The sequence below is a fragment of the Ammodytes marinus genome (genome assembly GCF_949987685.1).
Source record: "Ammodytes marinus genome assembly, chromosome: 23".
Classification (NCBI taxonomy): Eukaryota; Metazoa; Chordata; class Actinopteri; order Uranoscopiformes; family Ammodytidae; genus Ammodytes; species Ammodytes marinus.
Genome location: NC_137227.1, coordinates 1,117,424 through 1,143,868, shown reverse-complemented (window position 1 = coordinate 1,143,868; position 26,445 = coordinate 1,117,424). Strand labels below are relative to the sequence as shown.

The 26,445-nt window shown below is 40.4% G+C and overlaps 1 protein-coding gene across 1 annotated transcript in view; it reads left to right on the top strand.

The window, feature by feature from the left end:
• The window catches only part of LOC307269421 (uncharacterized protein), a gene marked incomplete at its 5' end in the record, with an annotated part of 42,519 nt that overhangs the window by 15,252 nt on the left and 822 nt on the right, over positions 1 to 26,445 (top strand). The window contains 10 exons of the mRNA XM_080052389.1: positions 12,073 to 12,339; positions 12,454 to 12,557; positions 15,046 to 15,098; positions 22,023 to 22,087; positions 22,950 to 24,277; positions 24,395 to 24,459; positions 24,631 to 24,815; positions 25,332 to 25,597; positions 26,055 to 26,116; positions 26,203 to 26,351. Of these exons, the coding sequence (XP_079908515.1) occupies positions 12,073 to 12,339; positions 12,454 to 12,557; positions 15,046 to 15,098; positions 22,023 to 22,087; positions 22,950 to 24,030 (1,570 nt within the window). The 3' untranslated portion in view covers positions 24,031 to 24,277; positions 24,395 to 24,459; positions 24,631 to 24,815; ... (1 more) ...; positions 26,055 to 26,116; positions 26,203 to 26,351. The remainder of the gene's footprint in view (positions 1 to 12,072; positions 12,340 to 12,453; positions 12,558 to 15,045; positions 15,099 to 22,022; positions 22,088 to 22,949; positions 24,278 to 24,394; positions 24,460 to 24,630; positions 24,816 to 25,331; positions 25,598 to 26,054; positions 26,117 to 26,202; positions 26,352 to 26,445) is intronic.

Below are 26,445 nucleotides of genomic sequence, written 5' to 3'. Positions count from 1 at the left end.
TTCTCATTCCAAAACACACATTTTTCACAACACTACACACAATTCTCTATATCTGCACACTCTTCCTGAATTCTCTCTCTTTGTGTTCACACAGAACACACTGCCAATCAAATTTCTAAACTCAAAAGGCTTTTGTGCAGTTAGCTATAGAAGGGTCAGAGATGAGCTCCTGTTTGCTGTGATTTACAGCAGACTGCACATTTTGGTACAAATACAGTTTTTGCCGAATACTGTAAACACTAAAAGTGACTGCTATGACCACAACCTCTAACTTTTGTAACTATGCCCTAAAACCAAAGCACCAACCCTACAGACACGATATATGCTTTGCACTGTGTTTGAAATTCTCCAACACACTTCTTGAAAAATTAAACTAATTGATTACCAATCAGTCTAAACCTTAGCACTACAAATAGATCCCAGGTGAGCTCAGCTCCTTTCTGAGACAGTAAAGAGTCAGGGGAAGAGGAGGAGAGAGAGCGACAGGAGGACAAGGACAAAGAAGGTAACAGAAGGACACACATACAACAGGAACACTATAGTGGACCATGTTATAGATCAGGGGTGGCCAACCCGCGGCTCGCGAGCCGCATGCGGCTCTTTGCCCAGCTTCGTGCGGCTCTTCAGTTCATATCAAATTATGTGATTATAATTTTTTTTTTTTTTTTTTTTATACTTTTTTTTTTGTGTGGGCCTATGAGTGTGCATGTTCGCAAACGTTTCATGCGGCTCTTACGTTCGTTTTACATGTTGTCTATTATTTCATTTTTTATTTTATTAATGTGTATGCCTGTTCGCAAATGTTTAATTGAGGACGCAACATAACGTTCGCAAACGTTTGGTGCGGACGCAACATAAAACTGCCCGCTCAGCTTGGAGGGAGGTTTTCCGTGAGTAAACTATTTGTGTCAAGTTCGCTCCGAAACAGAGTGGGAGAGTTCATATTTTTTGTTGAACGTTATGCCAAGCCATTCTGCCTTATATGCCAGGTGTCATTTGCGCATTTCAAGGCTTCAAATCTTCAGCGCCACTTCAGCTCTCTCCATGCTAAAAGTAAGTCCCACAAAGCAACATGCATAGTAAGAGAAAAACGCTATTTTAAATTGTTATATTTTTGTTTGTGGACTTGGTTGAACTGAGAATGGCCGCGTTTCCCAGAATCGTTAAGAGCCTCTTTGGGCAAAGTACTACTTTGGAGCGCTCTTAAGAACGCTGTGAAAGAAGAATGCGTTTCCCAGATTCGTTCTTAGCGAAAGTAGTACTTTCACTAAGATGGAACTGAAAGACGGAGCTGACCCACTCTTTCAACCTTTCTTAGCGACCAAATCGTCAGTGATCATGCCGCGTCAGGGAAATTTATTTCCTCCACTTTTCGAAATAATAAAACAATGCTCAATGCGGACCACTGGCGCAAGAAACATAGCCTGTGTCTTGATTCAGAGACCACGCACTTGGTAGGACGCAGTCTCGCGGTCTATGAAGGCTATAGCCTATGAAGGCCGATTTTAAGGCCGGTTTTAAGGCCAACGAGCCTTGTTAAACGAGACGGTCTCCGCAGGTCTCCGTTTACGAGCATTTCCGGTTTACGTAACAAGCCGTTACCTTGCGTGACGACTTGCCGCTCCTGTGCTGCCTAGCAACCCTGATTGCTGCCAACGGAGACAGCCCTGTCAGCGGAGGAAAAAAGAAAAATAAGTTGTCTACCAGACGAAAAGAAAAAAAAGTACAAGAAAAAAAGAAAGGAAGATAAAAGTTAAGAAGATGGAGCAACACGTTGCTGTTTTGTTATTTTTTATTTTATTTTATGCAATCTCTGAAAAAAACGCAATGAATCTTGGGATATGTTGGGCCACGAAGGATACATCTGATGCAGCCTTCAAAACTGCTTCAAAACCGTGAAACGAAGGCTGCATTTCACGACCGCATATGAGGAGCCTTGCAAAGAGCCTTGCAAATGGGACAGCCTTTGCGCGCCGCTATGACGCAATCGGTCTTCAAATGCAGCCTACGAGGCCGGTTCCAAGACCGCAACCCCTGAATCAAGACACAGCCGTAGACTAATAGTAGAGAAAAAAAATGTTTTAATGAATCAGACGTTTACGTTTTCCACACACATGTGAGTTTATAGTACTACTACACATACAACAAAATCATCAACAACCCTTCAACAACAGCATTTCACAGATATCAAAGAAACAGATTTAATTGAACTCAGCTGAACCTCATTCAGAGCGGCTCCACCTGCTAAAGGCGTTGCCAAAGTCCGCGCGTGTGAGAAACCATGGCTGCAATACAACACCTTCTCGCTGCGAACCAACAGCCTCGCCGTGCGCGAAGCCAGACGGTTTACATAAATGCATACGTGCGTCGGCACTTCTCCCCACTGGACGTGCTATCAGACCGGGCCGTCCAGGCAAAGTACCGGCTGCCCCGTGCGGAGATCCAACGGCTGATCTCTCTGGTGTCTCCACACATCCAGAGCAACCCGCTGCAATTTTGCCTTCAGCCCGGTCCAACAACCCGCAGCCCCTACCTCTTCACCACCAGTCACCAAGCACTAAACCATAAACCCACAACCACCACACATCACCCATATCAACTCTCAGGCCTGAAGGCTGAAATAAATAAACAGAACCAGCAGATGTAGGCTACATGTAACGTCCTGCACACTATGATTATTGCTGCAGTGTCCGGTGCTTTACCTGAAAGTCTGGCACTGGAATGCTGTTGCTGTTGCACAATACGCACACGTCATTAACCTACGCTTAGATACATTACAAATTGCCTGGGACTTTTTGTTGCTAGGTTTGACACCCTCATTTCAATGCAAAATGATCCACACAATACATGGTTGAAAAGAAACCAAAATAGTTTATTGAAACCATATGGGGGAGGGGTTACTCCGCGCTGTCTTTACTGCGTCTGCATCACCTGCAACGAAGGGAGATTGATTAGTGAAACCTTCTCACTCTTCCTTTTTGTTTGGTTCTGGAACTCCTGCCACTTCTTCCTCACAGCACGCCTGTCACGCAGGCCACATGGGCTGGAGGGGGACATATTTTCGGCTATGGCCTGCCTAACACGGTTCTTCACCGTGATGTTCTTTTTGCCCCTTGTTCCCCCGAATAAAACTGCCCGGTGCTGCCAGACCTCGTCCACTAAGACGCCCAACTCCTCCGCGGTAAACGACGGTGCCCGCTTGTTTATTTTGCTGCCGCTTTCTTCCATTCTCACATCACATGTGTGTGCCTATATCCACGGGGTATATATGCGCTAATGGGCTTGATTACTACTTTGATACACTTGTTGCCACACACACCCGCACCCACACACACGTTAGCCTACATGCGTAGCCTAATTCCACCTGTGTGGGGGAGACCACGGGGCGCTGTGTGACTTATGCGCTGATAAAGAGGTGGGTGATCGATTCGCCTGGCATCGATTTATTCAGTTTCAGCACGACCGCGGTGGACAGCTCCCACCAAAGAGCTTCTTTCGCTTCAACTTACGCGTTCTCCAAAGAAGGCACTTAAGATGGCATCTGGGAAACACCCGTATCTTAACGCTCGTTCTTTGGCGAACCCTTCTTTCGACCCTTCTTTGGCCCCAAAGAACGATCGATTCTGGGAAACGCGGCCAATGTGTGTGTGTGAGGCAGTGCACACAATGTTCATTGTTGAAAATGACTGCCCTGTCGTCTTTAGTCCAGTCCTGTCATTATCACACGGGCGGCCTTAACGATCTGGGGGCCCGTTTCAAGTCCTAGTGTGGGGCCCCCTGTTTTTTTTTTTTTTTTTTTTTTTTTTTTAATAAATAATGCTTGTGCATGCATGTGCAAGCTCCCCGCGAAAATAACCCCCCCTCCCCCCCCTGAAATCTTACTGGCCACCCCAGTGCCCCTCCCCCCCAGTTCAAATGTTATTTTTTATTTTCATTTTATTTTTTTAATTAAATTTTTTTCCTGATATGTATCCTAGTTCAGAGATGATATGTATTTTTTTTTCTTTCTTAACTTTTTTTGATAGGTAGTTGCCAAGTTCATCACACAAACACTCCAATCCACTGATATGAGATCAGTTTTCAATTTTCAATTACTAAATTAATGTTAGGACTGTGGCCACTAGAACTGGTCTCTGGTCAGCAAAGGTCTTGAAAACAGCATAAGTGTGCTTGTGACATGCGTGCCACCCATGCATGTGTATAGGCACGTGTCCCAGCAGATTTTTGAAATCTGAATAAAAAAATTTAAGTTTGTAGTTAGCGAGTGTAACATGTTCTTAGCAAGGGCAGACTTTCATAAATAAAGGTTTATTTTTTTAGCAAGATATTTGGTCAAAAGCTAGTGGTCATCCGTCCCTCTGTCCAGTTGTTAGGCATCTGGCTGCTAGCAAGTTATGTTGTCTTGCTAATTTTACTATTCATCTGAGCTGAAATAAATATTGACTTTTTCCTTTATTATCTTCGCGAGAATGCACCAGAATGCTTAGATTACATGTTAAAAACACAAAAAAATCTTCTGGGGGGGGGATGCCCCCAGACCCCCCTTTTGGGGTTTAGTTTTCTGACAAACATTACAATGGATACTAACATGATTTCGGCATTTGGGATTATAAGTCATCTTTGAATTGGTTGTACAGCATATCACATGACATGCTATTCATTCACTCTGTGGCCCACCTTGGCCACCCCCAGTCAAAATTTCCTGGAATCGCCACTGTGTGTACCCGTGTGTACGATGTGGCTCTTTGCAGTAACACAGTAAAAAATGTGGCTCTTTGTCTCTGACTGGTTGGCCACCCCTGTTATAGATCATGGCCTATCAATGAGGGAGCCTGGACAGAGTGCAGCCCAACCTGAGTTGCTTTAGACTGGATATCAGGTGATCATTTCCCTGTTGCTTCTCAAAGGATGACATTGAGTGTGATGTTGATGAGGCGATGTGGCCAGACGCAAACAGGAGGCGGTATCCATAAAAGGATTCATAATCCAACCACCCAATTCCTTACAACGCTGTTTTTTCTTTTACCATTGTTCCCTAACTTTACTGTAATTGTTTCTTAGTTTATACTGACACACTGAATTGCTTGAACTGCAGTACCTACTCATTGTGTTTGTTTGAAATGGCAAAATAAACTATTCTGCAACATGTGTGTTTGCATTTGGCAAAAACCGTAAAGCAGGGTTCTCAACTTTTGGAAATTGTTTAGAGTGAGACAGAAGCGGATTTCCCATGCGAGCGCGCGAGCGAAATTTTATTGTGTTTATTTATTAATTTAAAGCATAATAATGGTTTTTAACACAAGTTCAGTTCAATATAATTTCTTTGTTTTAGTTAAAATATAGCCTATTGTAGTAATTTTATGATGAAAGTATAACTGGATTAATACCAAATGCCAGACTAGTGAGATGGGTGTAGGCCTAGGGTAGTTCTTCGGGGTAGTTATTTCAGTAAAACTCTTAGTTCAGTTCAGCAAATATGGATACTGGATATTACTGATGCTCGCTGTTGTAGCTTAGAGTGGCAGATTTTGAGGCCTTCAGGATAGGGGTTTTCTGGCTCCCACTTGAAGCACTGTGGCTCCACACCAGCCATTTAGACCATCATAATGGACGACAATGTTCCTTCTAGGGCTAGTCTGTTTCTGGTGCTGGTGAAGACCAACCTTGGCGAAGACTCTTTCGGCGTCCGCATTTGAATGTGGGAGCACTAAAACCAACTTGGCCCCTCAACTAGTAGGTGAAAAATCGAAAAGCAAGTGCAAAACAAAAGCATTATTAGCTATGTCTTATGGCCTTCATGAGGGGCCTCTAAGGCCCCCACACACATACAGGAATAAACTTTCTACATGTAAATTATATACTGTTCATAAAAAAGTAGCTTTCCACCCTGTATCTGTTGCAATGGGCCCCTCCATCATAAAACATGGGTCTGCAGACCAATCTTCTGAAATGTTTTTACAGTTGCAGAGTAAAGAGTGCTGCCTGTTTAAGAAAAATAATGTTCCTTCTGCAGCTCAAGATTTGATTTAAATCTAAATTTTCCAGATTGATTTTTCAGATTGATGCATTTTATTTTAAAACTGTACCAATTTTCTTCCAGGGGGGCATGCCCCCGGACCCCCCAACAAGGTACAGGATATCTCCCACAGTATCCCAAAATCCTGTGGGAAACACTGACTCCCTTAATATATTTATGCCAGTAAACGTATGTATCTTTGCGTAAAAGTCAATGTAACTGACTGGATAGGGAGGGGGGCGGGGGGGCTTTAAGAGTCTGGGCCTATTATCTCATAATCCGTCCATGAACCAACTAGTTTCCACAATCTTTTTTATTTTTGCGGGGAGCATGCACAAGCATTATTCATAGAAAAAAATAAAAAATAAATGTGGGGGGCCCACACAGGGTCTTGAAACGGGCCCCGAGATCGTTAGGACCGCCCCTGCACGCTTGTCGTGTAGCCTGACGAAACGCTGCGCCTTCTCTCTGCCCGCTCGGCTCTCGCAGAATGCATTAGTGGGCGCAACAAACGCCACGGCCCGTGTGAAACGGCCTTAACTACTGAACGAAGGAAATCAAATTAGTTTTTCCCCAAAAAAACGAATGAGTTTTTCCCCAAAAAAATGGGACAAATTGTGTCCCGGGAGAGATTTTTCCTTCCTCGGGACAGCTGGTGAAAAAAGAGAACAATTTCGGGAAAAATGGGACGGGTGGCAACCATAGATAGTATAAATAAGGTGGCAACACTAGGTGATGGTGGTGAAGGCCAGGATTTATCGAAGCTATAGGCTATATATAAAAAAAATTGTTTGGCAGAGTTATAATTTGCGTGAGAAATGCAAGGTGTGGCGTGGAGCGTGTGAATTGCCTGAAATGCGTGTGTCTCACTCTCATTGCGTGAGGGTTGAGAACCCTGGTAAAGTATTTGTTGTTACTGTAGGTGAAAGTGTATGAACATGCAAAGGCATAATTCTACTGATAAAGCATTCAGATAGTGGTTTGCATTTATACTATAGTGTTTTCCATTCTGCACACCAGTGTTCAATGAGTGCTAGAAATGTGTAGTCATATGATGTATGTGTTTCTCATTTGAAAAGAAAACACCATTTAGTGAAGAGTTAACATTGTTTTGAGAGTAAAGTGTGCTTTTTCACAAGTTAGGATCCCTGCCGCCCAGCCAGTCCTTCACTGATGGCAACTGATGAGAACTGGTCGTCATGTAACCTCAGCACTGTGTATTTTACTCTGTGATGACACTTAGGGTGTATTCACACATGCCGTGTTTAGTTCGGTTGAAACAAACTCAGATGCACTTCTGCCTTCGGTGCGCATCTTTCAGGCAGGTGTGAATACAGCAATCACACTCTGGGGCGGACCAAACAAGCGCTCCGAGACCCAGCTGAAGAGGTGGTCTCGGAGCGTCTCCCGCACAGTGCCAACAGGTTCACGCTGTGCAAGAAGTGTGTGTTTTTATTTTGCTTCCCATGTTAACGGGACCGTCAATACTGTCCCCGTGTCAGTTTGGAGCTGAGCTGCGCCGAACTGACACCCAGCTGATACACAGCTTAATCAGCTGAGTGTCAGCTTCAGCCTATTCTTCTCACGAGCTGCGCGTCCAGCAGCAAAAATACAGTAAAAATGATGTTTCACATCGTAGACTACAAGCCACATAATGTGGCATTGTCATAGGGCTTCATATTATAACCATATGAAACAACAATAATTTGATGTTTTTCTTCTTTATTTATAGGCTAGATGTAGGCCTTTTATTATTTTTAACCCCATATTATATCAATGATATATTTAGCAGTTTTTACTTCGTTCTTCCTGCTTCTCTCCACCCCAGAATGTCTGTCCAATGAATGAATGACCTCAGATCACGTGTGGTTTTGCTTCGTAATGCTGGTTCACTTGCAAAAGGGGCAATTTGAAAGTGGACCACACCAAAAAAAATATATATAAACTCTATTTGGTCTGGACCAAAGCAAGTGAACTAGCGGACTTTCCCAGTGTGAATACACCCTTAAACTCAGTGTTACTTTAAGTGAATTGCTGCTATTGCTTAGAATGTAAAGCCTGTCGTGCAAGATTATTTGATATGAAACCGTATTTCTTTCCCTCTCACACAGCGGTTTTCCCACCTCATCTTACACTCTCTACTGAGGCTCCTGAACATAACTCAACAAATGCTTCGACCACTACGATACCAGAGGTCAGTACATCTTCCACACCCTGGCCATTGACTGCTCTCCATGAATTTGCCCAAACCAGTCGTTTACGTGATATAACCACAAGCAAACCACCGTCAGAATCATCAGTAAACCTTGGCACTTCCCTCTTGGATGGAAATCCATCTTTTGATGACTCCGGCATTTCTACAGTGGTACAAAATATGTCAGGGCTGATAAATTCCTCTGCAGAAAAGGGGACTACAACACAGATTCATACTGGCTCAACACAAACTCTGTCAGCCTCAACTACAGTTCAGCTAAGTTCACCTTTACCAAATGTAACTGTGACTGAAAAGGAAGTATTCAGTGATACCACCTCGGCATCAGAGTATCAAACTCCTGCATCAACAACACAGAAAAAACCCAACATTCTTGACTCACGAACAAAGATCTTTGTGACTGCCATGCCAGACACACCTAGGGCCTCAGACGTCACTGATCACAAGACAGCGACCAGCATTCCACACTTATCAGGAAACGATACTTTAACAGGCACATCTACACACAAATTCCAAGAAAAAACACAGACGGAAGAGCCAAATTTAACTTCCAACAAATCTGACGAGGACAATGATTCAGTCACCTCACTGAATTCATCAACTTTGATAAACTTCAAAAGCATAGATTCAACTTTGAGCCCATCTGCAACAGAAGTTAATTCTAAAACCACTGGAACACAATACAATTCAGTCCCCGTGGATACAACAACAAACTTATCCTCTTACACATTTGAGAGGAATTTTGAATCCATTCAAACCACGGTAAAAGAAACCACAGAACCGATTACAACACACAATTTACCATTAGCAGTTTCAGGATCAACCACTGGCACAAATATAAATAATGTATCTACGATGACTGTAACCCCAGCTCCAAAGCAAAATACTCCCTTCATAAGAGCTATGTCTACAGCACCATCAACTACAGCAACTACAGAGTCCACCAAAACCTCATCGCAACCTAAGAGTTCTGAGGCAGGACAAATAACAACAGTTGTAGCAACAATAACCAAAGCAACAACTTTGGAACTTCAACAGACTTCAAGTCACACCACAGTGCCAGCTGAGAAAAAAGCACCAATATTTACAGCAATTACAACAACTCCATCACAAATGATGCAATCTTTGGGAATAGAAAGCAGCACAATTATATTACAAAATACAACATCAATTGTCTCAACACAAAGTGCATTATCTGCGACTACAGGATTCACTGCCACACCAACAGAAAGTAGAATAACAGAAACACCATCCACAGAAATAGGAGCTGTAACAACACAATCAACAACTAAGGCACAAACTGCAGTACCTGTGGTGACAGAATTGGATAAATCAACAACAATTTACAACACAACACCATCACAAGTTACAGAAACAATCCCAAATGAGTTATCCCCACCATTGAAAAAAAACACACAACCCCAAATCACTTCGACCCAAAGTACATTATCTGTAACAACAACTCCTCAAACTACAGTTGATGAAAGAGGGAGAAAAAACACATCAGTTGCCATGACACAATTACCACAAAGTACAGCATCTGCAGGATCAGCCACATCACAAACATCAACACCCTCCACAACAGAATGGACCACAGTTTCAAAACAAACTGCTGGATCAACAACAATTCACAGCAATACACAAACACACAGCGGATTAGTGACTACAGCAAGAACAGCTAAACCATCAGTGGCCACAGCAATTAAAACACAAACTAGAAGATCTGTTGAAACAGTGTCCACAACCACCCTAACACATTCTAGTCCACTCACGATAGAATCAAAATCACAAACAATTTACAGAACAACACACAGATCAGCGACCACACCAACAACAGCTACACCATCCAAGGTTTCCCCACCACAAGGATCACAAACTGCAATTGAAACCACACAGCCAGTTACTCCAACAGAATCTGCACCGTCTTTGACAATGGAAATAGGGACTTTACAATCATCAACATCAGCATCTGTAACAACGGAACAACAACCCACAACTGCAAAAGAAAGTGCTGGACCAACAACAATTCACAGCACTACACCAACACACAGTGGAGCAGTCGCCATAAGAGTGAATGCGACACCTTCTATGGCAACACCATTTTCAACACAATCTAGAAGATCTGTAGAAACAGTGTCCACAACTACCCAAACACAATCTAGTCCACCCACTACCGTGTCTGTAGTAACACTGCTACAAACTATTGATACAGATCCAAACTATCTTAAGGCTGAGGCAACAGTATCCACAACTGCTACAGCTTCAACCCAATATAACACATCTATAACAAATTCACCAGAATCAAGAACACCACTACAAACTACATCTTCTTTAACAGGAGATCCATTAAATGAAAAATCAACCAAGATGCATTTATCAACACCAAATGTTACAACATTTACACCAAATCAATCTATAACATCTAAAACTAAGACATCCACATTAACAACTACTTCCATATTATCATTGGCAACAGGATTTATAACACCAACAAACAGTGTGGTATCAACAACAGATAAACAAGACAAAGCAATACCTAACCCTAACCCAAAACCAGCAGAAATCACTTCAACAAATAGTACATCATCAGTAACAACACTGACACAAAATACAGCTGATAAAACAACAGAAAGAGAAAGAACAAATACTGCAGTTGTAACCAAAAATTCAATACAAAGTACAGGATCTGTAACAGAATCAGCCACATTACAAACATCAACATTATATGAAACAGAAATGTCCATGGTTTCAAAACAAACTGCTGGATCAACAACAGTTCACAGAACAACACACAGTGTGACTACACCAACACAAACTACACTATCGATGGTTTCACCACCACAAGGATCACAAATTACAATTGCAATGACACCACCAGCAACTCCAACTGAATCCGCACCATCTGTAACAATGGAATCAGTGACTTTACAATCATCCCCATCAGCATCATTAATTACAGAAAAACCTACAACTGCTAAACAAAGTGCTGGATCAACAGCAATTTACAGCACTATACCAACACACTCCGTGACTCCGTCAGTGACTCCGACAACTAAAACGACACCATCTATGGCAACAACAATTCCAACACAAACTAAAAGATCTGTTGTAACACTGTCCACATCTACTCAAACACAATCTAGTCCACACACAATAGATTCAATATCAACAACAATTCTCGGAACAACAGACGGTGGATCAAGGACTACATCATCAACAACTACACCATCCATGGTTTCCCCACCACAAGGATCAACACAAGTTTCAATTGAAACCATAGAGCCATCCACTCCAACAGAGTCTGCACCATCTGTAACAATGGAATCAGTGACTTTGCAATCATCAACATCATTAACAACGGAACAACCTACAACTCAAAAAGAAAGTGCTGGATCAACAGCAATTCACAGCACTACATCAACACACAGAAAATTAGTGACAGCGACAACAAAAACATCACTATATAGTGCAAAAGAATTTACAACACAGACTACAAGATCAGTGACTTCACTCTCAACAACTACACCATCCATGGTTTCACTACCACAAGGATCGACACAAGTTGCAATTGAAACCACACAGCCAGTAACTCAAAGAGAAGCTGTAACAATGGAATCAGTGACTTTACAATCATCAACATCAACATCATTAACAATGGAAGAACCCACAACTGCAAAACAAAGTGGTGGATCAACAGCAATTCACAGAAATACATCAACACACAGTGAGTCAGTGACTACGACAACAACACTCATTTTGGCAACAGCAATTCCAACACATCCTATAAGATTGTCAAAAATAGTGTTGACACCTACTCAAACACATTCTTCTCGGCCCAAAAAAGAATCAACATCAACAGTATTTCACAGAACAACACAAAGTGGATCAGTGACTACATCAACAGCAACAACACCATCCGTTGTTTCACCATCACAAGGATCAACACAAATTACATTGGAAACCTCACAGCCAGTAACTCCAACAGAATCAGCATCATCTGTAAGGGTGACTTTACAATCATCAACATCAGCATCATTATTAACGGAACAACAAACAACTGCAAAACAAAGTGCTGGATCAACAGCAATTCACAGCACTACACCAACACACAGTCAGTCGGTGACTACGACAACAAAAACAATGGCAACAGCATTTACAACACAAAGTAGAAGATCGGTAGAAACACTGTCCACATCTACCCAAACACAATCTTCTCGGCCCATAGAACTAACATCAACAGGATTTCACAGAACATCACAGAGTGGATCCGTTACTTCATCAACAACAACTACACCATCGATGATTTCACCACCACAAAGATCAACACAAGTTGCAATTGATACCACACAGCCAGTAACTCCAACAGAGTCAGCATCAATACCAACCGAACAACACATCCCTGCAAAACAAAGTGCTGGATCAACAGCAATTCACAGCACTACACCAACTCATGGCAAATCAGTGACTGCATCAACAAAAGCAAGCCCAACTAGGGCAACAGCATTTACATCACATACTAGAAGATCTGTTGCAACACTGTCCACATCTACTCAAACACAATCTAGTCCACCCACAATAGATTTAATATCAACAACAATTCTCGGAACAACAGACGGTGGATCAAGGACTACATCATCAACAACTACACCATCCATGGTTTCACCACCACAAGGATCAACACAAGTTTCAATTGAAACCATAGAGCCATCCACTCCAACAGAGTCTGCACCATCTGTAACAATGGAATCAGTGACTTTGCAATCATCAACATCATTAACAACAGAACAACCTACAACTCAAAAAGAAAGTGCTGGATCAACAGCATTTCACAGCACTACATCAACACACAGCATATCAGTAACTGCAACAACAAAAACAACACCTTATATTGCAAATGAATTTACAACACAGACTGGAAGATCCGTAGAAATATTGTCCACAACTACCCTAACACAATCTAGTCCGCCCAAAATAGATTCAATATCAAAAACTATCAACAAAACAACACAAAGTGGATCAGGGACTACATCACCAACAACTAAACCATCCATGGTTTCAGCACCACAAGGATCAACAAAAAGTACTTTTCAAACCACAAAGCCATTAACTCCACCTGTAACAATGGAATCAGTGACTTTACAATCATCAACATCAGCATCATTAACAATGGAACAACCTACAACAGCAAAACAAAGTGCTGGATCAACAGCAATTCACAGCAATACACCAACAAACAGCATATCAGTAACTGCAACAACAAAAACAACACCAACTATGGCAACAGCTTTAACAACACAAACTAGAAGATCTGTAGAAACATTTTCCACAACTACCCAAACACAATCTAGTCTGCCTACAATAGATTCAATATCAAAAATTATCAACAAAACAACACAAAGTGGATCAGTGACTACACCATCAACAACTGCACCATCCATAGTTTCACCACCACAGGGTTCAACACAAGTAGCAATTGAAACCACACAGCCAGTAACTCCAACAGGGTCAGCAGCATCAGTAACAATGGAATCTGTGACTTTACAATCATCATCACCATCAACATTATCAACTACAGAAAAACCCACAACTGCTAAACAAAGTGCTGGACCAACAGCAATTCACAGCACAGCACACACACACAGTGAGTCAGTGACTACGACAACAAAAACGACACCAATCATGGCAACAGCTATTCCAACACAAACTAGAAGATCAGTTGAAAATGTGTCAACATCTACCCAAACACAATCTTCTCAACCCTCAAAAGAAACAACATCAACAACATTTCACCGAACAACACAAAGTGGATCACTGACTACATCAGCAACAACTACACCATCCATGGTTTCACCATCACAAGGATCAACACAAGTTGCAATTGAAACCACCCAACGAGTTACTCCAACAGAATCTGCACCATCTGTAACAATGGAATCAGTGACATTAGATTCACCAACATCAGCAGCATTAAATAAACAAAGTACTGGATCACTAACAATTCACAGCACTACACCAACATACAGCAAATCATTGACTGCAACAACAAAAACACAGACTGAAGCAACAACATTCATAACACAAACTAGTGGATCTGTGGAAACAGTGCCCACAACTACACCAACTACACAGTTAATTCCACAGACAACCGATGTTCATGTTTCTACAAGTGTTACATCTGAGCAGATTGCACCGTCAGTGACAACAACATCTACAGCATTACCAACTGAAACAGGAACGACCCCAACAACAACACAATCAAAATCATTAACAACGGCAAAATCCGCAACTGCAAAACAAGGTGCTGCTTCAACAGGAATTCACAGCACATCCCCAACTCACAGCAAATCAGTGACTGCAACAACAAAAACACCAACTACAACGCAAACTAAAAGATCTGGTCAAACGGCGTCCACAGCTCACTCAATAGAATCAACATCAACAACAATTCAGAGAAGAACACACAGTACACCATCCACAACTAAATCATTCATAAATAAACAAACTTCTTCATTTATTCCAAGTGATACATCAACATTACAAACTACATCATCCATCTCCCAAAAATCCATAGATCAGCCTACTACAGAAATCACAGACGTCCTCACAGAATTGAGTTCTCTACAGCCATTGTCATTTTCTACGGATGCATTAACCCTAAACCCTGCAGAAACTAATGCAACAACACATCAGCAAGTTGATCCTACTTCTGTTCACTTATCTGAGGGAAATACGGTGTTTTTTAAATATAGCCCCAAAATCGCTGTTGTGATGCCCCTTGTCTTTGATCACCCAACTTTGATCCGGATCCAATTTCCAGTTTTCAATGTATCCAAAGATGCAGATGAGCCAGATCGGAGCACCATGAGTAAGGTAATCACAAATGTTGTTTTAATGCTAAGCTAACTGGTTGCAGGCTATGGCTTCATAAGTGTATATATTAGGTAAAAACCAAAACCTCATTTAACTCATGGGAATACAATTAATAAGCATATTTATTATAAATCAATGATGGTAGGTTATTTATACCTTTCACTGTATTTATTTTGGAAAAACTTTTATTAGTAATGTGTCCAGTAGAGAGTATGTACTATACATCTACAGTTTCAAGCCATTACAAAAGCCTGAACTGACAGGTTGATGTTTGAGTGTGTCAAATCCTTCTTTGTAGTAACTGATCCTTTTGTTTGAATTTACTAGATTCACACATCACCACCCTAAGTGCGAATCAGACACAGAAAGCTTGAAGCTCCATTTTCTGACTGATTATCAGCCTACCTTCAAAGAACAACTAACCCCTAATTCACTGCACGCTGAAGAGGAAAATGTATGAACAATGATGGATTTCCCTGCAACACTTTTGAAAAAGCATTTATAAAAAAGAAGAACATCTTTTTCTTAACCCTCAGCTAGCCTCATTCCCCCAAAAAACTCACATTTATTTTATGTGACGTTACTGACACCTGTGGTTTCTCATGCTGAATATTAGTTGTTCTTGCCCATCTGCAAAGCACTGTTACGTAACTAAATGGTAGCTGTGATGCAGAAAGTGTACAGACCCAAACACGTCACTAGACTACCAATGTTAAAGGTGGTTATAACGAGGATTGTTAGAGTAAGCCAGGCATTGAATGATGTCCATAAAGTTTCTTCCCACATGCCTGTTGTGGTTGTTAGGCCAGTTATGCCCCCAATTATCTTTCTATCTGTGTCTAAAAAAAGAAAAACTGATAACACACCTTACATATTGTTTGGAATGGAAAATGTATTTTTTTTCTTTAATCAATTTGTTTATATTATGACTTTGTTTCTCCATTGCTAATTCATTTTCAGTTAAATTTAGTGTTTCTTTCTTACTATCATTTAAACCCTGAGGGGTTATACTCTTACAACCCATTGGGATTTTTCATCAGGCTTGAAAAATTAGAGACTACTTTTCCTCCCATGATCTTTGTTACTGAAATCATATACATATTTATTGCCTAACCATAGTAGCAGAGGTGCAACTTTACCCATGTAACATTACCGAAATGATTTGATTTGACTTCAGTATTAATGCTATTTGATTTTTTATTTTTTTATTAGGAACAACTTATTTTCTTTCCCTATTTATCCTACTGTTTTTTGTGTCTTCTGAAACCAAAACCTTTGTTGTTTGGGACATTGCATTATTTCATTTACGATAAACTCTTTCTGTTAAAGTTTATTGATTGGGATTGGCTAGCACAAACACATCTGGACTTTTGCCACTGTGAACTTTTGGAACTAGTTTAGTCCCATAGATTTTACATTAAAAAAACAGTGGGCCAGTTATCAAGGCAGCAAAACAGATTTGTGTATCTTCAGTTATCCCCATCCACAAGAAAATTATTTCATTATCAGAACAAGGTGGGTCAATGCCAAATCTGGATTCTATGCTTGAGTTACAAACCTGACGTTATTTCCTGGCCTTTGCAGTCTTTAACTATCATGTTTTACACATTAATTTCAATGACATTTTAATTAGGTAAAACAATTTACAGGTAGTAATACATTGGATAACTATGTATTCAATTTATTTTACAAAAGGAATTGTCCATTATTCCTGTTAATTCAGTTGTTAAAGTGTTAAGCTGTGTAGCTGTGTAAAGCTATGTAAGTTCTTTACAGTCCACGGCAGGTGATGCAACAGTCTGTTGTTCTTCATAAAGGAAGTATTGTGTAGTCTGTAGTGACACTGTGACTTAACAACAAAGAGGGTGCCAACCACAGAAACTTCAACTTCTACTAAGAAGAAAACTAGTTTTGGACCTTAGCAATCAAAAAAATTAAATAATTTCATATCTATGCACAGGTAATCATTTCAAATGTGTGATTTTGTATCAAACAAGTATATAACAACTCTGTCATCTGGTTAGTTCGCTTGAAATGGAATGCAGACACAACAGCTTCCAGGATTACGTTAAGTTATTTCCTCGTTGGTGTTTTTGTTTCATCCCCCATGTCATAACACGTCATTTTTCTTTGCAGCAATATATAAAACCTAGACAAACAGGTGGCAGCTCAAGAAATGTGCACCAGGGTACAGTGAAGAGCCTCTATACATATAACTATAATATTTATAAATTGTGAATATTGCTTGGGGTAAGTACATTTTTGTCTATATTCTATATGGAGGTATGTTTCATCACTTTTTAAAATGCTTTACTACAATGCATTGTTGACGGAAACTTGTGTCTAAGACAAGTTCCCCAAGGAGACAATAAAGTGTCCCCTTGGGACTATGCAACTATGCAATAATGTACTTTTTTATTGGAGGAAGCTCTTTTTGCCTGACCCTCTCTGTGTTGAGTGTATACACTGTACTTAGTGGTAAAGGTAGTCTTTCCATTCATTGCACATATGAATACATTTCATTTAGCTTTATCCATAAGATACATGTTATGGTTTTATACTTTTAAGTACTATTGACGTATCAACAATGTCATGGTCCTAAAGTTAAGCACAAATTTGAGATTTTTCAGAATGATTGACCCAATAAAGCCAAATAGCTCTACCATATCTATTTTACTATACTACTATTATTCAATGAGATATCAGAAAGTAGATTTTTTAAAAGGTTTAATATACTCTTTAACAATGCAAGACATGTCTTCTTATATTTGTTGCATTTCTGTTGTATTATTTGGCTGCCACAGTCAATATAACTGTATAACCCAAAGTCCCTTAATTTTGATTTTAAAGATAATCAGTGTTGGGAACGTTACTTTAAAAAAGTAATTAGTTATAGTTACTCACTACTTGTTCCAAAAAGTAACTGAGTTAGTAACTGAATTACTTTATAATAGAAGTAACTCGTTACCAGGGAAAGTAAATATTTGCGTTAGCCTACTGTAAAAAAAAAGTTGCTATATGTCCAAAAAATTTGATTTTTCTGAGCAGTTTTCACAAGTCAGTTGAAATGAGTAGAACAGACAGGTAGGCCTATTTGTAGGCTACATAACCTTCAATACTTATTGCACATCAACAGACAGCAAGAGGTTTATCCTGCACTTCAAGTATTTTTTTATCCTGCACTTCCAGTAGCCTAGTAGTAGCCTAGTATTTTGTTCTCAACAAAAGTAGTAGAGGAAACTGCTGAATGTACCGTGCTGATCTGCTACCACTGGATTCACTTCAGGGGTGTCGGCTAAAACACCACTTAAGGCCAAAAACGTCAGACTATGAAGCATGAGACGATGAGAGGAGGAGTAAGGATTTATCCTATGTTTATTTCCTTCTTTAACATGCACAGCAGCATACAGATCCCAGGAAAAGAACAATAGCAATATTCGGCTCGTGATGACACGCTAAACAGCTGTTGCAACTGGCGAATCGCGGCCGTTTAGTAACGTGCATAAATTATAATTTATAGAGATCGGGAAACTCCATGCACTTACTCACAAGGGCGATGCAAACAAACTCAGGGAGAGCACGTTTCAACCGTGGATTGATAGGTGGTTACTGCGGCAACGCGCACACTCACACAACAGAGAGAGAAAGAAAAAGAAACTTCACTAAACAGCGCTCCGCGGCTGACTGACGTGACGGCGCTAACTGACAGTTATAGCCTAATGTGATCCACACTGAATAAAACACATCTTAAAACACTATAAGAAATAACAATCGCTTATCTCGTTGTTAACCCACCCGGTCTCCTCACTAGCAGTTTGTGTAGTATGGAGCCAGGGGTGCGCTCGGATTACACAGTTTATTCAATCAATTCACAGTAACGCACCGCATTTAATGTTCAGTAACGATAACGGCATTGTAACAACGGAAAAAGTAATTAGTTAGATTACCCCGTTACTGAAAAAATAACGGCGTTACCTAACGCCGTTATTTTAAACAGCGTTATTCCCAACACTGAAGATAATACAGATCATTTTGGGTCACTTAGGTGGAATGCAGAGGTAACAAGTTTCAGATATTTCCTGAGATTGAACCATGACAATAATTATGTGACTAAAAAAAATCCTACAATTTGAAATCAAATAATAACTTCCAGACGAAAAGCATGTAAACTGGGGTTACCATTTTGGCTATGACACTACTACAATATGCTAAAAGTGCTTGAGCTGCGCTTCACTGCACATATTAGTACAGTACGTTAGCCAAAATTGAATTTACAGAAATCCCTGTCTTTGTAATTTCAAAATTTCCCCACAAAACATTTAACATTGAACAATGTTCATGTGTTTGTGAGTAATTCACTGTACTGACAACTTTTGCAGGTTAAAGTGACAATGGGGGTTGGACCTATCTTATCAATTGTGCTGATACTTACAGGTAAGTTAGTGATTATTTTGTGAATACCTTCAGAAGTGCTTTGAATTTTTGTTTTTTGAAGCACATTAAATAACTGAGCTTTCCAATACAGCTGCTGTGAGACTACCGGTGGTTTCAACTCAAAACTCAACTACATCTGGAGGATCGACAGCAACTGTTGCATCAACAACAGGAGCTTCAACTACAACAGGAGCTTCAACAACTGGAGCATCAACAACTGGAGCATCAACAACCGGAGCATCAACAACCGGAGCTTCAACAACAACAGGAGCTTCAACAACTGGAGCATCAACAACAACTGGAGCTTCAACAACTGGAGCATCAACAACTGGAGCATCAACAACCGGAGCTTCAACAACAACTGGAGCTTCAACAACTGGAGCATCAACAACTGGAGCATCAACAACCGGAGCATCAACAACAACTGGAGCTTCAACAACTGGAGCATCAGCAACAACTGGAGCATCAACAACAACTGGAGCATCAACAACAGGAGCTTCAACAACAACAGGAGCATCAACTACTGTTGCATCAACTACAGGAGAATCAACAACAACTGGAGCATCAACAACAGGAGCTTCAACAACAACTGGAGAATCAACAACAACTGGATCATCAACAACAGGAGCTTCAACAACAACAGGAGCATCAACAACTGTTGCATCAACTACAGGAGAATCAACAACAACAGGAACATCAACAACCGGAGCTTCAACAACAACTGGAGCTTCAACAACTGGAGCATCAACAACAACTGGAGCATCAACAACTGGAGCATCAACAACAACAGGAGCATCAACAACTGGAACATCAACAACAACTGGAGCATCAACAACCGGAGCTTCAACAACAACTGGAGCATCAACAACTGTTGCATCAACTACAGGAGCTTCAACAACAACTGGAGCATCAACAACTGGAGCATCAACAACAACAGGAGCTTCAACAACAACTGGAGCATCAACAACAGGAGAATCAACAACAACAGGAGCATCAACAACAACTGGAGCATCAACAACAGGAGCTTCAACAACAACTGGAGCATCAACAACTGGAGCATCAACAACAGGAGCTTCAACAACAACTGGAGCATCAACAACTGGAGCATCAACAACAGGAGCTTCAACAACAACAGGAGCATCAACAACAACTGGAGCATCAACAACAGGAGCTTCAACAACAACTGGAGCATCAACAACTGGAGCATCAACAACAGGAGCTTCAACAACAACTGGAGCATCAACAACAGGAGAATCAACAACAACTGGAGCATCAACAACAGGAGCATCAACAACAGGAGAATCAACAACAACTGGAGCATCAACAACAACTGGATTATCAACAACAGGAGAATCAACAACAACTGGAGCATCAACAACAACTGGAGCATCAACAACAACTGGAGCATCAACAACAGGAGCTTCAACAACAACTGGAGCATCAACAACAGGAGCTTCAACATCAACTGGAGCATCAACAACAGGAGAATCAACAACAACTGGAGCATCAACAACAGGAGCATCAACAACAACTGGAGCATCAACAACTGGAGCATCAACAACAACTACAGGAGAATCAGGAGAATCAGGAGAATCAACAACAACAGGAGCATCAACAACTGGAGCATCAACAACTGGAGCATCAACAACTGTTGCATCAACTACAGGAGAATCAACAACAACTGGAGCATCAACAACTGGAGCTTCAACAACAACAGGAGCTTCAACAACAACTGGAGCATCAACAACCGGAGCGTCAACAACAACTGGAGCATCAACAACCGGAGCTTCAACATCAACTGGAGCATCAACAACCGGAGCTTCAACAACAACTGGAGCTTCAACAACAACTGTTGCATCAACAACCGGAGCTTCAACAACAACTGGAGCTTCAACAACTGGAGCATCAACAACAACAGGAGCTTCAACAACAACTGGAGCTTCAACAACTGGAGCATCAACAACAACAGGAGCTTCAACAACAACTGGAGAATCAACAACCGGAGCTTCAACAACAACTGGAGCTTCAACAACAACTGGAGCTTCAACAACTGGAGCATCAACAACAACAGGAGCTTCAACAACAACTGGAGAATCAACAACAACAGGAGCTTCAACTACAACTGAAGCTCCAACTACATCATCTGCAGAGTCTACAACAACAGATGCACCAACCACAACCAGTGTGTCAACAACGGGTGCAGTAACAACAACAACAACTACTACTACTCTTACTACTACTACTACGACTACTCCAGCTCCACCTCCACCAGTTGTGGTTCTTGCAGCAACCGTGGCAGAACCATTTACAGAGGCACTATCTGATAATACTAGCCCTGAATTTAGGGCTCTCGCGACGAGAATTCTAAATGTGGTGAGTATAATATTCTCATTACTCTTTTATTTGCATTCTGCATGTTTCCAGTTATTCATTTTATTTGGAGAATACTCTATTTGTTTTTCATATTTTTCTGTTTGCATCTTCCCACAGTTCGACTTCATCTACAGGGCCCGATTTGGAAATCGTTACCTCCGCTGTATTGTCAGAGCGTTTAGGTAACATTTTACAATTTGATAGTCCAACTGACTTTTGTTTATGGGCTGGGATCATCAATATTATAAATATTTAACCTCGACAGTGAAAGAAAGGGATAATTACACATATGTATACTGTAAGTAATCAAAGTCAATATCAAATCGATGAGTATATGTAAATGTTTTATTCAGGCGAGCTGGGGCCAGAACAAGAATAGATAATACCGAAGCAGAGGTGGGAGTTGAATTCAACACTACTGGATCAACAGAGGCAATCCCACAGGCTGACACTGTTGGAGAAGCCTTAATACAGGGTGTGTCTAACCCCAATAATACCTTTAACATCACTGTTGATACGACTAGCATTCAAATAATCGGTAAGTGAACAGTTTTCCTACCTTTCACTGCAGTAGCTTTTAGAGCAAGAACACGTAGCGATTTCTGTCTCATGAGTGTTTGTGTCTATGTGTGTGTGTGTCTGTTTTTTGTTCATTTAAGGTTTTTTGCAAGTGCAGTATTCAATTCTGCTGTCTGAGTTTACAATAACAATTGATAATTTTGCAAGGGTTATTTTATTTATGAAATACGCATGGGAAAATAGCCACCATAGTTTTATATTCTACTACATTTAGGGTGGGGTTTAAAGAATCCTTTTTATCACTGCATTAGGGAGCTTTAATTCAAGTTACTATCAATTCCATTTCAGATCCCTTTTTGACAAATTACTTTCTGTGACAGAAGGTCTACTTTAACTGTGACTAACCAAACATAAACACACAGTACTTTGTGATCGATTTGTTACTTCAAATAAATTCCCTTTGTCTTCCATAATATTTTCTTTGCATATTTCTTTATGTTGTTGTTTCATGTTTGTCTTTAACAGTAATAAATACTACAACAACAGCCCCCACTTCAAACACTACTACTACTGTTGCACCTACTACTACCAGTGCTGCAACTACAACTGGAGCTTCAACAACAACTGGAGCATCAACAACCGGAGCTTCAACAACAACTGGAGCATCAACAACTGGAGCATCAACAACAACTGGAGCATCAACAACCGGAGCTTCAACAACAACTGGAGCATCAACAACAACTGGAGCATCAACAACAACTGGAGCATCAACAACAGGAGCTTCAACAACAACTGGAGAATCAACAACTGGAACATCAACAACAACTGGAGCATCAACAACAACTGGAGCTTCAACAACAACTGGAGCATCAACAACTGGAGCATCAACAACAACTGGAGCATCAACAACAACTGGAGCATCAACAACAACCGGAGCTTCAACAACAGGAGCATCAACAACAACTGGAGCATCAACAACTGGAGCATCAACAACCGGAGCTTCAACAACAACTGGAGCATCAACAACAGGAGCATCAACAACCGGAGCTTCAACAACAACTGGAGCATCAACAACAGGAGCATCAACAACCGGAGCTTCAACAACAACTGGAGCTTCAACAACAACTGGAGCATCAACAACTGGAGCATCAACAACAACTGGAGCATCAACAACAACAGGAGCATCAACAACTGGAGCATCAACAACAACTGGAGCATCAACAACAACAGGAGCATCAACAACCGGAGCATCAACAACAACTGGAGCATCAACAACAACTGGAGCATCAACAACCGGAGCTTCAACAACAACTGGAGCATCAACAACTGGAGCATCAACAACAACTGGAGCATCAACAACCGGAGCTTCAACAACAACTGGAGCATCAACAACTGGAGCATCAACAACAACAGGAACATCAACAACCGGAGCTTCAACAACAACTGGAGCATCAACAACAACAGGAGCATCAACAACAACTGGAGCATCAACAACAACTGGAGCATCAACAACAACAGGAGCATCAACAACAACTGGAGCATCAACAACAACTGGAGCATCAACAACCGGAGCTTCAACAACAACAGGAGCTTCAACTACAACTGAAGCTCCAACTACATCATCTGCAGAGTCTACAACAACAGATGCACCAACCACAACCAGTGTGTCAACAACGGGTGCAGTAACAACAACAACAACTACTACTACTCTTACTACTACTACTACGACTACTCCAGCTCCACCTCCACCAGTTGTGGTTCTTGCAGCAACCGTGGCAGAACCATTTACAGAGGCACTATCTGATAATACTAGCCCTGAATTTAGGGCTCTCGCGACGAGAATTCTAAATGTGGTGAGTATAATATTCTCATTACTCTTTTATTTGCATTCTGCATGTTTCCAGTTATTCATTTTATTTGGAGAATACTCTATTTGTTTTTCATATTTTTCTGTTTGCTTCTTCCCACAGTTCGACTTCATCTACAGGGCCCGATTTGGAAATCGTTACCTCCGCTGTATTGTCAGAGCGTTTAGGTAACATTTTACAATTTGATAGTCCAACTGACTTTTGTTTATGGGTTGGGGTCATCAATATTATAAATATTTAACCTTGACAGTGAAAGAAAGGGATAATTACACATATGCATACTGTAAGTAATCAAAGACAATATCAAATTGATGAGTATATGTAAATGTTTTATTCAGGCGAGCTGGGGCCAGAACAAGAATAGATAATACCGAAGCAGAAGTGGGAGTTGAATTCAACACTACTGGATCAACAGAGGCAATCCCACAGGCTGACACTGTTAGAGAAGCCTTAATAGAGGGTGTGTCTAACCCCAATACTACCTTTAACATCACTGTTGATACGGATAGCATTCAAATAATCGGTAAGTGAACAGTTTTCCTACCTTTCACTGCAGTAGCTTTTAGAGCAAGAACACGTAGCGATTTCTGTCTCATGAGTGTTTGTGTGTATGTGTGTGTGTGTGTGTGTGTGTCTGTTTTTTGTTCATTTAAGGTTTTTAGCAAGTGCAGTATTCAATTCTGCTGTCTGAGTTTACAATAACAATTGATAATTTTGCAAGGGTTATTTTATTTATGAAATACGCATGGGAAAATAGCCACCATAGTTTTATATTCTACTACATTTAGGGTGGGGTTTAAAGAATCCTTTTTATCACTGCATTAGGGAGCTTTAATTCAAGTTACTATCAATTCCATTTCAGATCCCTTTTTGACAAATTACTTTCTGTGACAGAAGGTCTACTTTAACTGTGACTAACCAAACATAAACACACAGTACTTTGTGATCGATTTGTTACTTCAAATAAATTCCCTTTGCCTTCCATAATATTTTCTTTGCATATTTCTTTATGTTGTTGTTTCATGTTTGTCTTTAACAGTAAGAAATACTACAACAACAGCCCCCACTTCAAACACTACTACTACTGTTGCACCTACTACTACTACTGTTGCACCTACTACTACTACTGTTGCACCTACTACTACCAGTGCTGCAACTACAATAGCCTCCACAACAACGACAACTACTGAAGCAGTCACAACAAGGATATTGTCTTTCAGATCTGCTTCAGAGACATTTTCAAATGACCTACTGAATCCAACATCTGCAGCTTTTATAGCGAGAGCCTCAAGTATAAAGTCAACAGTAAGTATTTCTCTTTGAGTGAAACCTAGCAAAATGTATGCATGTAAATTCATTTGCAATGTTTAAGAAGATATCTGTTATATTACAGTATTATTGCAATATGTCATCCCCTCTTTTCATATAAATATTCATCTTCCTTTTTTTGCAAGACAGTTATTAACTTTTTGGAATCACCTAAAATTGACATGGTAAATTTCCTATCAGAGTGTGGTCAAATTAGACTCTATAAAGTAAATTAAAGAAATCCATCCAAACAGATTTTTTTGCTCATACACATTTGAAAATTGCAAAATATAAATCAAACACATTTTTAATTGAATATGTTAGTGTTGTTCTTCATAATAGAATATAGATCGTTTATAATTACCCAATGGATGTAAACTGAATATCCAGTTTTTTTATGCGATGGCATCAAATTCCTGAACTTGCCATTTGTCTCTTTTTTCTATTTCTGCAGCTTGAACCCTTCTACCGAACTGCATTTCCTTCATTCCGCTCCTTAACTGTGACTTCCTTCAGGTAATAATTATACTGATAGAATCTTAAGAGTTTTGGTAAAATATGCAGCTGAATACAACCATTATTTCTGTTTATTCCTCTTGCAGTTCCGGATCAATCATCAACAACATGATCCTTGAATTTGCATCCACATCTGTTCCTGATAGCTCTCAGATTGGAAATACTTTGATCAATGCATCATCAGCCATCACTGCTTTCAACATTGACACCACCTCCATTTCTGTGGATGGAACACGTAAGCAATACTTGATGCTTCCTCATGAGTAAAATACAATTTGACAGAAACGTTATTAAAGCAATGCCCTATTTTCTTTTCTCAACATTTACAG